Consider the following 16,791-nt stretch of genomic DNA (forward strand, 5'->3'; position numbering starts at 1 on the left):
AGCCTGACAGGCTACAGTTCACGGGGTCACAAACAGTTTACTGTTTACTGTAAGTCCATTTCCTTTGTCCTGTAACTTCCCTAAAAGTGTACTGTTCCTTTGCTAAGGTGCTTCATGAGCCCAAGTTCCAGCCGCCCCTCTCGGGTAGTCGTCTCTCCTGCGCATGTGCAGTGCACACGCTAAGAGACTTTCTCTTTGTTTTTCTCTCGTTACTCCATCTTTTATCAGTCCAACTGACAGAGCTCCAGTTCCAGAACCTAAGAGGGTAGAAGGAAGCAGAATTTTCCTCCTTAACAGTGACTGCTGAGCACTTGAAATGCATCTACATGTACTATGAGCTTAAATGCACACTAGATTTTGAAGATTTAGAACAGTAACCAAAAAGAATGTAAAATATAAATAACATTTTATATGACTGACATGTTGAAGTGATACTATTTCAGATATATTGGACAAGATTAAGACTAATTTCACCTGCTTTTTCCCCTATGGCTACTAGACAATTAGAATGACCTTCGTGGCTTGTGTTTTATGTCTATTGATCAGCTCTGTTTCAGAGGAGACCAGAGACATGCATGTGAGCTGGTTTCCTGAGGTTCTTTTACATGTGGCCCATAGAGTACCCACCTCTCCAGGGCGGACTCCCACACACAGTCTGTCCACTGCTGGGCTGGAGGTGCCTGAATAAACCTGCAAGATCAGAGAAAGTGGACTGAGGACTAACAGAGGGTTAAATGGGGAGGGCAAGAGAGCAAACGATGGCTGAGGCAAAGGTGACACATTGACATGGATGTGCACAGAGGTGCTGTGAGCACTGACAGTGTTGAAGCTGAGCCTGTGCAGAAATGGAGTGCAGGAAGCGTCACTGGCAGGGTTCAGTTGCAGCGGCTCTTGCTGAGGCCCTGTGTCAGTGCCCAAGATAAATGCTAGGGAAAGTGCATTGACAGCTCTTGGAAGACGAGTTATAACAAAGATGACAATCTCACATAAAATCGGGGAAAGGAATTGCTTGCAGTAGCATATTGCCTATTCTACAGAAGGAAAATTACAGCATTGTGCCATCTCAGTCCAACTGGCACCTCCAAACTAACATTCCCGTATCTATTCCCTTACCTTGGTGAGTTCATTTAGCCTTAAGATATCAGTTTTATTTCCTCCACTAATAATTCTCTGCCTTTCTTCAGCCACATCATCATCTTCATCTATGATGGGCTCCTTCGCGGGCTCAGTAGTCCTAGGGGAAGGAAAGGGGACAGAGTGGGCTGGTGCACAGTGTCCTTGGTGCCGTCCTTTCATCTTACCCTCTGCTCATTCACTGGCCTCTACCCCAGCCTAGCCTTCCACCCCTAACGCTTGACTCTCCAAAGGACTCTCCACAGGAAAGGTGTCAGGCATTAGGCAGAGAAGGCAAGCGCTCGAGACCAGAGTCTGCCCTGGTCTCCAGTCCTGGCCTCCCTGTGTGTGACTGTGGGGATGTTGCTGAACCTCTCCAAACCTCGCCTCCTTCAACCATAAGACAGGGAAGGGGGTGGTAAGAGCGTCTACCTCATGGGATTGTGGTAAAGATGAAGTTGGCACAGGGTCTGGCAGAGTCAAGACTCAAAACCTGGTAGCTGCTATCATGATGGAACCCTTCATCTACGGTAAGCATTCAACAAATGATAGTTACTAACAACCAGGCCTCCTACTTCTTTTAATCCATCAGGTTATCTCCTGTCCCAAACTATAGTTTTCCATCAGCTGTAGGTTAAAACCCTAACTCCTCAGCTGAAATCTCAGAGACCGGCAGTCAGGCCCCACCTACGCTTCCCACTCATCCTCCCATTAATCTTTCTCCTTTTTAATTCAAAAAATTATAGAGGGTTTTATTATTGCAGTTAATGGTGTTATTATTGGCAGAGTCCCTTGGACAGCACTGAGATCAAATCAGTCCATCCTAAAGGAAATCAACCCTGAATATTCATGGGAAGGACTGATCCTGAAGCTGAAGCTTCAATACTTTGGCCACCTAATGAGAAGAGCTGACTCACTGGAAAAGACCAATGATGCTGGGAAAGGCTGAGGGCAGGAGGAGAAGGGGGCAACAGAGGATGAGATGGTTGGGTGGCATCACCGACTCAATGGACATGAGTTCAAGCAAACTCTGGGAGGTGGTGAAGGACAGGAAAGCCTGGCATGTTGCAGTCCCTGGGGTCACAAGGAGTTGGACATGAATTAGTGACTGAACAGCAACATTGGTAGAGAAATTACATTCCAAATGGCCTGGCCCACCCAGTTAGTGACTCAAGAAACAGAGAGTAGCAGAATTATATCCAATCTCTTTATTGTCCATTTAAGGAAATAGGTTCACAGAGGGGCAGGTGATTCTGTCAGGTCAGGTCCTACAGCTCAGAGCCCTGCCTCCTTACACTGGACAGTTCTCTTGCAGCATAATTACCCTCCAGTAATTAATTCAGTAATACTCAAATCCTTTTGAATATGTACACTCAACATAATTTAGAAAAGCTTTAAGTAGATACCTAAATTTTCTCCCCACACTTTAAAAAGTAATTTTTTTTTTTTTGGCCATGTCATATGGCATGTGAGATCTTACCTATTTATCTCTTGGACTGATTGCTCCACCAACCATAGCTCTATCTACCCATCTACCCTTAGCTCCCAGCCCACGTTAGGCTCTCCCAGCTCCCAGCCCCTGCAGGCATTTCCAGTGGCTCAGTATTCTCGATCTCCTGCCCTGCCAAGCAGAATTCTCACCATCCTTAACAACACAGCCTCTTCTCTGAACACCCTGAATACCCGGACCTACATGCTCTCCTCCCTCTGTCCCTGGCCATATCAAGTTCATTACTAAGTTTTGTCTAACAAACTTCTTACTATTTACTCAATCAACTTCTTTTACTCCGTTTCCTAACACCCCCACTCCTTTCCAGGCTACCCCTGTCTCTTGCCTAGGTAACAAAGCAGCCTCCTGTCTGATCTCTCTGCTTCTAACGCTTGTAGATCCTGTCATTTCCCTAATTAAAACACCCCAACAACTTTTTGCTGTCCTCGGGCTTAAATTCTAAGTCCTCACCAAGGTGAGGGGGCATTTCATGACCTGACTCTGCCTTCTTCTCCAGACTCATCTCTCACCACCCCCACCCCCTCTCCTTTCACAGCCATCCTGAACTCCCCACACGAGGGCATATCCATCACTAAGAGCACCCGTTCTTCCCTCCTCTCCTTTCCTGCTTGTTTCTCAGGATGGGCTCTGTTGTCTTCTGGAAGCCAGAGATTCTGAACACTTCTCTGGTCCTCTTTCTGGTCTAAGGACACACTTGATGTGTTGACACCAGAGTTTGAAGCTAATGTGTCTGTTTTAGTAAATAACTCTTGCTTCTCTCCCACCCAAGGCCTCTTAAAGAAGCGGCCAAAAAAAAAAAAAAAAAGCCAAAGCTGCAGAGGGGGACCTGCAAGGACTGAGGGTCCCACGGACAAATCTCATGCTAGAACCACTTTCTGGTCATGTTTTTTTATTCTAAGTGTGTTGACATTCATTATCTTATTCAATGTCTTTCCAATAACTCAATTCCCTAAGGATTAAAAGCTAAAGACAAGTCCTCTGAGTCTTTATTTACATGTGACCACATTTGGCCTGAGAGAGTAAGAGCGTAAGGGACAAACACTGTCCAGGAAAGCTTGTTCTGAGCGCCCAGTGACTTGCAGTTCAGGCCTCTAAGCCAAGGCCAGTAAACATCAAACCCTTGGGTTGCAGCTGCCTTCTGGAAACCTGAGCACCCACTTCAGAATGAAGCAGGGCCTTAAGCAAGAGAATGGGAAGAAAGGCACGGCTGGGTTGGGTCAGGGTTGGTAGACAACCTCCTTGTTCCCCAACCAGGGGGGCGTGATCACTGCTCCACCCCCTCCACACTGCACCTGGCTGCCTTCACCTCAAATACCACCCCCCAATATCACGCTCTCCCCGCTCTGCCCTGTCCCCACTCTCAAATCCCTAACTAGCAAAGGGGCCTGATTTGTCTATTTCCTCATGAGTGCATGTATTGATTTCCTAGTACTTTGGATATCAATGAATCATTATCATTTGTGACTCTATGATCCAATTTAATATGATTATCTGTTTATTAAATGAATGGGATTAAATACTAGTGATTGAAATTAATTACATTGTATTCTAAACACTTTAAAATTTTCACAAATTCTAACGTGACTATTTTTAATGTGTCTCTCCTTGCATTATTCAGAACAAGCCAGGCTTTGAGAGCATAACAGTCTTTATGGAGTGGGGCTCATGAGGAAAGAGATGACCACATGGATGTGAAATCAAGTTCCCTGACTGACAGATGTGAGGAGCTGGCCTCAGGGTAGTGGCGGAGCATACCATCGACTGAAGAAGAACTGGTATTGGATGAGGAGCGTCAGGAGGAAGTACACCACACCTTCTACTGCCATGGCAACCAGGTTCTTCCCAATCAGGTCCCACTGGAATGGATTTGAAGAGTGCTCCTCACCTGGGGATGCAGACCACCAGAAAATGACAGGAATGAAGTCTTGCTGTCCCAGCTGTCCCGAAAGACCTACTTACACTAGGCTCAGCTAGACCACGCCTTATGCAAGAGATTAAGTCAGTGACAAGCCCGAGTGTCTGTGTTGTGTTCAGTTTCTCAGTTGTGTCTGACTCTTCAACCCCATGGACTGCATGCAGCCCGCCAGGCTCCTCTGTCCATGAGATTCTCCAGGCAAGAATACTGGAGTGGTTGCCATGACCTTTCCCAGGGGATTTTCCCAACTCAGGGACTGAACCAAATCTCCTGCAATGTAGGTCGATTCTTTACCATCTGAGCCATCACTCAAGTCTCATATTGGCTCAAGTCAGAATAGGAACTGTCCCTGATCCCTCCTATGCTCCTCAGCCATGGACACAGAAGCACCCTGATTCCTTCTAGTATCAGGAAAAAAATCCCAGACCAACCAGGTGCCCCCAGCCCCAGTCCAGGCTGCAGGTTGATCATAGAAACTCCCACTGGAGCTCTCCCAGACTTGGGGGATCCAGGATCACGTGACTGCTACCCACCAAACCGGGCATAGACGTCTGTCACTGCTTGGCTCAATGCCAGGTCAATGAGACCCCGGCCCAGGCAGAAGTGGGGGAAGATAATGAGCAGCTTCCTCAGCATGGCATTGATCCTGAGCAGTGTCTGAAATACAGAAAAGCAGGACAGTCAGTGATGGGGCCAAGCTTGTCCGACCCCTCCTGAGTGCAGTAGGGCCAAGGGATGGTGTGCAGCCAGAGGGGCCTGGCTGCTGGAGGGATCTGTCAAGCAGATAGGAGGCTTGGGAATACTCACAGGAGGTGTCCCTAGCCAGCAGCCTGCTTGGGAAGCTTTCATGGCAGACTCACTTTGAAATTACACAGGAAGCCTCCCAGGCTTTTGTTACCAAGAGATGCATTAGCTGCTGGGCGTGTGGTCTGAACTCCCCCTCCTTTGGTACAGCTGCAGGCTGTGCTGGGGCTCAGGCTCTGTCACTGGCAGTGTTGTAGCCTAGCTTGTACCAAAGCGGAGAGGGCCCCTGAGCATCTTCTAGCTCTGCCTCTCAGCTCCCATAGGACAGCAATGGCTGTCTGCAACTGTCACCAGCAGAAAAGGTGGCCAGAGATCCTCCCTGGTGCCTGGGTTGTGCTGGGGGACTTATTTTCAGGTGGTAGAATGTATTTGCTGTATGAGCCTCAAGTGTCAGTGTCAGGCAGAGGGGACACCAAGGGGCTGAGGCTGACCTACTTTTCTGGCCCATCCCTGCTGTACATCCCTTCCTCTCTGGCCTCTTGACTTTTGCTTACATCACCTCATCTCCTTCTATCTACCCCTCCCCACCATCCCCCCACACTCTTCCTGGAAGGCACTATGCTCTTATCTCTAGGCCCTTGCACCTGTAACTTCTATTAACCATTGCTATTAGTGCAAAGAATGCTCTTTCCCCTCCTGCTCTCTGGCAGATTCTTGCCCTTCTTTAGAAACCTAGCTCAAATACTCTCTTCTTGCCTAAACCTTTCCAGATTCCCATGGAAAGACATCGAACCCTCTCTTACAGGACTTACCACGTCACCATGATAACTTTTTTCTTTTACCTGCATATTTTCTGCACTAGTCACTGGCGCCCAGAGAGCAGGAACTGGGTCCAAATTATTTTGGTGTCCTTCCTAAACACCTGACACCTGATCAGCTCATTGTAGGTACTTTGTTGTTTATTAAGTGGGTTAATAAAACACTACTTATTCCAAGCCAGGTTCGAATTGAATTCCTCTGTCAGGGTCCTCCTGGCCCACAGCCCAGCTCTTCTGGCCCACTCTGGTCTGTGGCGCTTCATCAGTCTTGCTCCTTTGATGTTCTGTCACACACTGTCTCACGGAAGGTTATGTACCTCGGTTTATATCAGTTCCTAATTTGGTATGCAGCTCATTTCCTCACCTGAAGGGAGTTCCTGGGGCCACACTGGTTTATACTGGCACATTCATCACACGCTGCTCTCCTAGTGGATGTCTCTGGGACCTGGGGAGCCTCCTGTGGGATTCTGGGAATTTCTGCAGCATCCATCTATTCCACAATTTAGGGGAAAGCAACCAGCTTTTTTTTATGCCAGGGAGGGGTATGCACTCAGTAATTGTTGGCTAAATGAGCGCAGCCTGCAGGAGGGAGGATGTTTTGAGTTGGTTTAAGCTCTTTATTTTAAAGTAATGCACTCTATTAAGATGCGGTAAGCTGTGAGCCTGTGACAAAAGCAACTCTAAAGAGCAGCATATTCAGTCTTCAGGATGCTCTGGTCATTGGTGGAGTCTGTGTTCTCATCCACCTCCTTTCTGGGGTCTGACTGATGTGGTACATTTTTTATCAGTCATGGGACAGCTGGGGTTTTGCTTCTGGCTTAGTGGCCACAGAAAGCCTGATGAGGTCAGGGAAAGAGTTGCTCTCGGGAAGCCATGAGACTGGATGGTTAATGTAGGTTTGCCTTGGGTCCTCCCAGCAAGGCCTGGAAGCAGGCGTGGGGAGAGGGGCCACAGGACAGGCCGATGTGCTGGCTGGTGCCCGCCCTTTCAACTGCAAAGACCTTCTGAGAGAGAGAAGGGCAAGAGAGGTGCTGGGGACACAGGCACATGGGAGAGCCCACTGATCCTCGGGAATGTTTCCAGGACAGCCAGGGCTCAGACACAGAGGACTGGGGGAGCAAGTGCCGAGCAAAGACAGCCCTGGGGGCACTGCCATTGTTTTAGTATTCATTCTGGCCAGTTCTTTCTGGGCAAGGAGCAGTCTGGGGATATGCATGTGACAACTGGACTGCACAGCTCATAAAAATGGGTCATTCAGCACTACAAATTCCTAACCCTAATCTCAGGATTAATTTTCATATTATTCTGTCACAACATGTGTATGAAATTGGGAGAAAGATCATATATGTATTTGTGTATATGTCAGCATACTGAACACCCATGCACGCACTCCAGAATACATAAGAAATTCAAATAAAACGTTGCCTCTAGAGAATGGAACTAGGCAAGTGGGAAACAGGAGTAAGGAGGAGACTTTTCATGTATGCCTTTCTCTTCTTTTTAAATTCTGAAATTACATGAATGCATTACCTTGTGTATATGTGTGTGTAAAACCTAAGACCCAAAGTCCCCAAGGATACTTTCTTGAAGAAGTAAGATCTAAAAGCTTAGAATTATGAAAGGTCCTTTATAACTTGCAGAAAGGGTCCAGAAAACCATGACATTCAGAGCATATGAATGAACAAAGAGCTTAAAGAAACAAAGAAAGGAAGGGAAGTGGGGAGGGATAAAGGAAAGGAGGAAGCAACATTCACTTACACACTAAGAATGTACAGACACGGAGTTGCCCCCGGCTCTGCTTGACCATCACACACTCTCGAGTGTCCTAACAATCAAACGAGGACACCAACAAGAAAGGTACACTTACCCGGTTATTCTCAAATAATTCCAGGACGAAAGTGATGGCACTGCTGTTGATGCCAATGAACAGATTAGCACAAGATAAGGCCACATAGGCAGTGCTGGGGATGTCAAACAGGAAGGATGCCGGATACATCATGGGAATGACTGCCCACCTGTGTGAAACGACACAACTCAAGTTGATGGAGTTCTAATTTCCCCCCCACCTACTGTGCCCCTAGATATAATTCATCCCCCTCTCACACGGGGTGGTATGTTTGAACTGATGAAGAGTCCAGGGGAACCAAAGGGATACTCCCTTCCTTGGTCTTTGCTCTTCATCTTTGAATGGAGACAACAGTTCCTTTCCTGACCGCCTCGTGGAGTCTTTGTGAGGAGCAATGAGACAGTAGCTGTGCATGTGCCGTGTAAATGATAAAGCCTTACACGATATATAGGAGCATTCTCTACCCTGCAGCACTTCCATTCTAGTCTGCATCAGCAAAGCTGGGCTGAGAGTCCAACAGGCTGATATTCATAGTTCACTGGGGCTGATACGTCATATTCACACTTGTTCCTGAATTCTCTGAGAGAGGAATAGAGCCCATTGCTCTGGCAAGACACTGCTGGCCCCTGTAGGAAGGGCCAGGTATCCTGATCTCCATTTTGCAGATGGGGAAACTCAGGCCCCAGTGGGGTGAATTACTTGTCTACAGTTAAATGTGTAGTAAGTGGTGGGCCTGGATATAAAGTTGTATGCTCTGTAATTCTATTGGATTTAATCCTGGTGTTATTTTCTGGTCCTGACCCAGGAATGACTTTTCAGCTGTAGTCTTCTATGTACAAATAACTCTTGGCTGGTATAGGAGACACAGATGGACAGATTGACCACAGATGAACAAGAGTCAGAGCTGAGTGAGGAACTGGGCAGTGATGGATTCTCAGACTTTGGTCAGGCCATGGTTTGAGTGGAGGAAGATTAAGATTCAAACCATATGGTGTGTCTCCATTGTTTCTGAGTGCACTGGGCTGCAGGAACACCTCCGTGTGTGGAGTCAGAAACAGAAGCCAGCCAGATTCCTGATCAGCAGCTGCAGACCCTGCCAGGAACTAGAAGCTGATCTTGACACTGGAAACCCAGGTTTTCTGTCAGAAGAGCAAGCTCCTCCCCTGGCTTCCCTTCCTATTAGCTAATGGCCCACACAACTCACCCATACAGCATGAGCAGTGCAACAAGGGCTGGAAGGTTGTCTGAAGAAGTGTAGGCTTTCTTCTGAAACCCGATGAAGATGCCCACCACCAGTGCAGCGCTTACAGTGTAATTCATCTTGAAGAGAAGAGGGGAGCAAGGTACTTAATCGCTGCACCTCTGTTTCTCATTCACTAAGACACGGGCTGGGCCAGGCTCCTCCAGGACTTACAGTTTTGGATTCTGATTCTATTTGTACAAACAGTTCTTGGCTAGCAAACATATGTAAAGGTGTCCTTCGTCCTCCTACCCTACTTAACCCCCACCACCCTGCACAGGGAACCTTCAGTTGTATCTTTAGAAACAATGAATTATAAAATTCCACCTGATTTCTCCTCTTTCTAAGTGGTCTCAAAGTCCTGTTGATTCTACTTTCTAAGCATGTCTCCAGAATTCAGAAAAATTTATAGTATAATCCTTGGTCTCACATCACTTCCTCCCCTCTCTTCTGAACAGAATTTAGTCCATCAGGCTGGACAGGGAAAGGTGGGCGGCCATGGTGAGGGTAGGGGAGGAGTCAGAGTAGTCCCAAGCAGAACAAGAAACTAAGAAGGGTATCCATGGAGGTGACCTGGTACGGGGTGTCAGAGCCCCAGGGGGCGTCAGGATGGTGTCCTTACAGGGGCTGATCTGGTGTGGGATATCAGAGCCAGAGCAGAATGGAGAGGACCTGCACAAGGTGGCGGGCGGCTGGAGGAGGGAGAGGAGGGTGTCCACGTAGCGGGGAGGATGAAGGCAGAGATGCAGAACTTATTATGTACAGGTGTGTTGCTCAGGCAGGTAAATGAGTCAGGGGCAATAGCAACCAGTTTTTCACTTTTGGAGAAGGGAGTTATAAATATGGAAAGACAGAAACCAGAGTGAACCCGTAGTGCTGGATTTGAACTAGTGGTGTTTTTTAGTGAATGTTTTGTTCCGTTTTGTTGGATTCCCAGGTACCTCAGGGGTAAAGAATCCTCTTGCCAATTGTGGAGGCAGGTTCAATCCCTGGGTTGGGAAGATCCACTGGAGAAGGAAATGGCACCCTACTCCAGTATTCATTCCAGGGAAATCCCATGAACAGAGGACTCTGGCAGGCTACAGTCCGTAGGGTTGCAAAAGAGTTGGACACAACTTATGACTCAATAGCAATAACAACAACAATTGTTCAGTTTAGTTCAGCATATAGATGAAGTATAGATGCACATGTGTGTATGTCTATGCATTTACATGCGTATCTCACCTAGTTGTCTCCACTGTGAAGGCCTGGGACCACTGATACCCCAGGGGCAATGAATATATTCACCAACAAGATCTTGGTTTTGAAGCACATTTTCCACTGGAAAGAACCAGAACTCCTTGGGGAGATGACTGACTCCAGGGTAGGACTGGGCAGAGAACTTGGATGAATTCAAGGAACATGTGGACACAAATCAAAAGGGCACGGGAGCTGTCTTGGAGGAGTTCCCACTGGCTAAACTGGGGATAATCTGAGCACCAAAATCAGTAAGAATGGTATCAGATCGTAATCTGTGGATTAACACAGGAACCATGACTCCATAAAAGCATAAATAAACACACGAATAAATGGAAAGTTTGATTTAAAAAAACCAGGATATTTACATGACTTCAAAGTTGTTGTTTAGTCACTGAGTCATGTCCTGGGGAAGGAGGTGTCTGTGTATGGCTGATGTCCATGTTCCAGCAACAGACTTGAAGAAAGTGACCTCTCAGCTGCCTTACAGATCTTTTTTTCTTTGAGGTAAAGCAATCTTTTGAGTATTGTTACAGTTTTACTTTTGTGTTGGATGAAATTTAAAAGATTACTTTGTTGTTGAGGAACTTATTCTGTTTCAGTAGGACTCCATGAGGGTAGAAAACTTTAAAAATTGTGTTTTCTTTAGTGGAAGTTTTAAGTTTCTAAATAACTCCTCTCATCTTATTGTGGAGGCCATCTAAAAATATCATTGATACCCCAAATGAAAAATATTTAGTAACCTGGAAAATTGATATCAAATTAGAACTTACTTAATTCTTTCATTTAATGGTAATTTAGGTTTCAAACCCTGGAAAGACAAGGGAGATGTAGAAATAATTTTTAAATGTCTGTTGTTGTTTAGTTACTCAGTCATGTCCAACTCTTTTGCGACCCCACGGACTTTAGCCCATCAGACTCTTCTGTGTATGTGTGTGCGTGTGTGTGTGCGTGCTCAGTGGTGTCCAACTCTTTGTGAGACCATGGACTGTAGCCTGCCAGGCTTCGCTGTCCATAGGATTTCCTAGGCAAGAATACTGGAGTGGGTTGCCATTTCCTTTTCTAAGCGATCTTCCTGACCCAGAGATGGAGCCCCTGTCTCCTGCATTGGCAGGTGGATTCTTTACCACTGAGCCACCAGGGAAGCCCTAGCTTAAAAGTACCTCTCTCCAAATCCTGATTAATTATAAGGGAAAAAGAGCAACTTTACAGTGAACAAGCTCAGCAGACACCACCTTAATCAAGAGACAAAAGTGATCATCAGTACTAGGACAAATTGAAATTAGAAGCTACCTGATCGAATGTAGTGAGTAGGATAGAGCATCCATTCATGAAACTGCTGCTGTGACCTGAATCCAATCATGAGGAAACATTAGGCAAGCCCCAACTAATGGACATAGTGCAAAATAACTGGTCTACGATCTTCAGAAGTGTCAAGTCATGAATGTTAAGGAAAGAGGGAGGATCCATCCCAGGCTGAAGGAGACTGAAGAGACAGAGCAACAAAATGCAGTGTGTGTGTGTGTGTGTGCGCGCGCGCGTGTGTGTGTGCGCGTGTGTGTGTGTGTGTGTGCGCGCGTATCTTATGAGGAAGTTACTCTCAAATGGCTCAGAAAAAAGTTTCAAACTGTATTTTCAATGTTTTTTTTATAAGTTTGTGGTTATTTCAAAATTTAAAAGAAAAACAGATGATATATTAAAAATAAGAACTTACAACATCACATATATGCTGAGTGAATGATATAAACAATGTGCTTGTTCATTTATTCAACAATGACCTCCAGGCCAATGTTATCTTTTTACCTTTAGCCAACGAGGGTGCTTAGTTCCAACAATATAGCTCCTTGAATTGATTCCAGGCCATTCTTAAAATTCTAGAGCATCAGGAAGCCTGCTGGCATCATAGTCACCATTTCCAAGCTCTTCATTAAACTGTCAAGTGTCTACTTTGCTAGAATCATCTCCCATTCAGACACTCGCTTTGTCTTTCTGTCCACTAATTTCTCCTTAGGCTCAGAGATCTCTGTCTATAGCCAGGCACATGCGTGGGTCAGCCTCAACTGCAAATTCTATTCCTTGTCTTAAAAAAAATAGGATGCAAAACCAGCACTCTAATAGCTTTTCAGTGCAGGAGCGCCTAGCTTCTCTCATGTTTAAAGCACAGGCCAACATGAGATGTTCTTGTTCAAAGGGAGGCTTATTGTCTCTGACCTCCTCCCCATGTGTTCATAAGTGTTTCCTCAGGCAGACAGAAGCTAGAGAAAAGATTAGTTGCTGCCAGTGATTTCTGGCTCTATACTGTTAAGTGATGGCTGCTTAGTAAGTTGAGTAAGAGAGAAGAGATCATGTCTTCATAAACCCTAAATCTGTCATCACTATTAAAAATCATAGTGGAAAAGGTTGTGTTGGTCTCCGTCATGATATATTCTATCTTCACATGAAGTGGAAGACTAACATCTTCATGTTAGTCTTAGAATGTTGAGATAAAACAAAGTATCTTGTTACCCAAGATGCCTGGAATAGACTGGAATTGGTGTCAAAACAACTCCCACATTATAACCAGACCTTTGCTGTCAAGTCATTTGGACTCTGTGACCTGTAGTAAAGTAGCCCATCCTGACCCCTTTCTTCCCCCACCAATGCTGATTCTGAGGTAGTAGTCTGCTTCTGATTTGATAAATAGCTTTTTCTTCATGTTCTCTGAAGCGGTAGCTCATCTGATATAATGAAGATCTGGTTGGGAAAGTAAAATAAGGCCACTGGATAGGGTTTCCAGATTTAGCAAATAAAAATATTGAACATGCAATTAAACTTGAATTTCGGGTCAAAAACCGATAAATGTTTTTGGGTAAGAATGCAATATTTGAGGGGGAGAAAGGATGCTGCTGCTGCTAAGTCACTTCAGTCGTGTCCGACTCTGTGCGACCCCATAGACGAAAGCCCACCAGGCTCCCTGTCCCTGGGATTCTCCAGGCAAGAACACTGGAGTGGGTTGCCATTTCCTTCTCCAATGCATGAAAGTGAAAAGTGAAAGTGAAGTTGCTCATTTGTGTCCGAACCTCAGTGACCCCATGGACTGCAGCCTTCCAGGCTCCCTATTCATGAGATTTTCCAGGCAAGAGTACTGGAGTGGGGTGGGAGAAAGGATAAACTCCTACAAATAGCTGTGAAAAGAAGAGAAGTGAAAAGCAAAGGAGAAAAGGAAAGATATAAGCATCTGAATGCAGAGTTCCAAAGAATAGCAAGGAGAGATAAGAAAGCCTACCTCAGTGATCAATGCAAGGAAATAGAGGAAAACAACAGAATGGGAAAGACTATAAATCTCTTCAAGAAAATTAGAGATACCAAGGGAACATTTCATGCAAAGATGGTCTCAATAAAGGACAGAAATGGTATAGACCTAACAGAAGCAGAAGATATTAAGAAGTGGCAAGAATACACAGAAGACCTGTACAAAAAAGATCTTCACGACCAAGATAATCACGATGGTGTGATCACTCACCTAGAGCCAGACATCCTGAAATGTAAAGTCAAGTGGGCCTTAGAAAGCATCACTACGAACAAAGCTAGTGGAGGTGACGGAATTTCAGTTGAGCTATTTCAAATCCTGAAAGATGATGCTGTGAAAGTGCTGCACTCAATATGCCAGCAAATTTGGAAAACTCAGCAGTGGCCACAGGACTGAAAAAGGTCAGTCTTCATTCCAATCCCTAAGAAAGGCAATGCCAAAAAATGCTCAAACTACCACACAATTGCACTCATCTCACACACTAGTAAAGTCATGCTCAAAATTCTCCAAGCCAGACTTCAACAATACGTGAACCGTGAACTTCCAGATGTTCAAGATGGTTTTAGAAAAGGCAGAGGAACCAGAGATCAAATTGCCAACATCTGATGGATCATGGAGAAAGCAAGAGAGTTCCAGAAAAACATCTATTTCTGCTTCATTGACTATGCCAAAGCCTCTGATTGTGTGGATCACAATAAACTGTGGAAAATTCTGAAAGAGATGGGAATACCAGACCACCTGACCTGCCTCTTGAGAAACCTGTATGCAGGTCAGGAAGCAACAGTCAGAACTGGACATGGAACAACAGACTGGTTCCAAATAGGAAAAGGAGTACGTCAAGGCTGTATATTGTCACCCTGCTTATTTAACTTATATGCAGAGTACATCATGAGGAACACTGGGCTGGAAGAAGCACAAGCTGGAATCAAGATTGCCAGGAGAAATATCAATAATCTCAGATATGCAGATGACACCACCCTTATGGCAGAAAGTGAAGAGGAACTAAAAAGCCTCTTGACGAAAGGGAAAGAGGAGCGTGAAAAGGTTGGCTTGAAGTTCAACATTCAGGAAACTAAGATCATGGCATCTGGTCCCATCACTTCATGGGAAATAGATGGGGTAACAGTGGAAACCGTGTCAGACTTTTATTTTTTTTGGCTCCAAAATCACTGCAGATGGTGACTGCAGCCATGAAATTAAAAGATGCTTACTCCTTGGAAGGAAAGTTATGACCAACCTAGATAGCATATTAAAAAGCAGAGACATTACTTTGCCAACAAAGGTCCATCTAGTCAGGCTATGGTTTTTCCAGAGGTCATGTATGGATGTGAGAGTTGGACTGTGAAGCAAGCTGAGCGCTGAAGAATTGATGTTTTTGAACTGTGGTGTTGGAGAAGACTGTTGAGAGTCCCTTGGACTGCAAGGAGATTCAACCAGTCTTTCCTAAAGGAGATCAGTCCTGGGTGTTCATTGGAAGGACTGATGCTGAAGATGAGACTCCAATACTTTGGCCACCTCATACGAAGAGTTGACACACTGGAAATGACCTTGATGCTGGGAGGGACTGGGGGCAGGAGGAGAAGGGGACGACAGAGGATGAGATGGCTGGATGGCATCACTGACTCAATGGACACGAGTTTGGGTAAACTCCGGGAGTTGGTGATGGACAGGGAGGCCTAGCGTGCTGTGATTCATGGGGTCACAAAGAGTCAGACACGACTGAGCAACTGAACTGAACTGAACTAGGATAAACTATACTAAAAATTATTCACTGTTTTATCTGAAATTTAAATTTAACTGGTTATCCTATGTTTATGGTGACTCGACCACGGGAGGTTCCATTTTACCCACTTTGAGGGTGGGCTGAGATTTAACAAGAGCATGCAGGGTGAAGGACCTTTTACATTACCTCTTCAGCTCCAGATTATTCTTAGGAAGGCCAGCCTCAGGCCTGCCAAGCAGTGATTTGTTGGTGGGTCAGAAGGCCCCTTGTGCAGAACACGCAGAGCACCCCCCACTTCAGTTGCTAAGCTGCGCCCTGCATCTTTCCCCAGCTTGGGCCCTGGGCACGGCACCTTCTGGCAGCCCTGGCCATATGAGAACCCCACCCTGCTGTGTTCCTTCAGTCAGAATAGACACTAACACCCACCTCCGTGGGCCCAGGGCGGCGAGAGTGGTGCCGTGACCTGATACTTACGATGTCCCAGAGGAAGTTGGTCAGCCAGTAGGTGGTGGGGCTCACTCCGCTGACAAACTGGAGGTGCTTGGCCTTGTTCACCCTCTCCTGGATCAAATAAAGGACAAAGCTGGCAGGGACGAAGGACATGGCAAAAATCACGCAGATGGCCACTACAGCGTCCACCGAAGTGGTCAGTCTGCAGAAGGACGGGAGACATGGGGTGAGAAGGGTAGGAGAAGGAGGAGGAATAGAAGCAGAAGGACAAGATCAGGCTCTGGAAAGTCCTCACCCCACCCCAGGGAATAGCCTCCAGAATCCCCTTTTCTTAACCTGAAGCATGTCATCCCATTTGACTGTCTAAATCAAACTGGGTCAAGGTGAAGGTGAAGTGGAGATTTGTGTTTTTCCTGTTCTAGGCTGATGTTGAATGTTAAGGTTATGTAATATATAACCAATGTATGTAATATCATACACTGTTCCCTGTTAATATGAAAGTCTAGATACATTTTTCTTTGTATTACATTTTCTAATAATTTGTTGATTGTGTACCAGAATGGATTTTTACCTCAAAAATATCATGTACTATAATGCTTTTGTTAGTTCTAATAATTTGTCTATAGATACTCTTGAATTTTTATGTAGATAGATATCTGGTTTGTGAAAAGAAATACATTTTAAAGGCAATAAATTATTAAATCATGCATTTAAGAAACACATCAAAACACAGAGAAATGTTACATTATAATGTAAGTTTAAGTGAGAAGGGAACAGGCTGGTTATGCAGGTGCTTGGTAATATTCGCTCTTTCCTGGATCAGATAGAAAGCATCTGCCTGATGGGGCAAGTGTGGGCTGAAATCTAACCCAGCCTTCACATACGAGCCATGAACTCTGGTGTGGGC

General features: G+C 45.5%; 1 protein-coding gene across 1 annotated transcript in view; it reads right to left on the reverse strand.

Moving 5' to 3' along the window:
- ABCA4 (ATP binding cassette subfamily A member 4) overlaps positions 1 to 16,791 on the reverse strand; it is a 105,228-nt gene that overhangs the window by 12,610 nt on the left and 75,827 nt on the right. Inside the window, exons 31-37 of the mRNA XM_088835509.1 lie at positions 15,909 to 16,086; positions 9,151 to 9,266; positions 7,968 to 8,115; positions 5,072 to 5,195; positions 4,379 to 4,508; positions 1,114 to 1,234; positions 628 to 690 (exon numbers count right to left, since the gene is read on the reverse strand). Of these exons, the coding sequence (XP_088691635.1) occupies positions 628 to 690; positions 1,114 to 1,234; positions 4,379 to 4,508; positions 5,072 to 5,195; positions 7,968 to 8,115; positions 9,151 to 9,266; positions 15,909 to 16,086 (880 nt within the window). The remainder of the gene's footprint in view (positions 1 to 627; positions 691 to 1,113; positions 1,235 to 4,378; positions 4,509 to 5,071; positions 5,196 to 7,967; positions 8,116 to 9,150; positions 9,267 to 15,908; positions 16,087 to 16,791) is intronic.

The sequence above is a fragment of the Moschus berezovskii genome, chromosome 4 (genome assembly GCF_049115385.1).
Source record: "Moschus berezovskii isolate FMDL1 chromosome 4, NW_MosBer_1.0, whole genome shotgun sequence".
In the NCBI taxonomy this organism is placed as follows: domain Eukaryota; kingdom Metazoa; phylum Chordata; class Mammalia; order Artiodactyla; family Moschidae; genus Moschus; species Moschus berezovskii.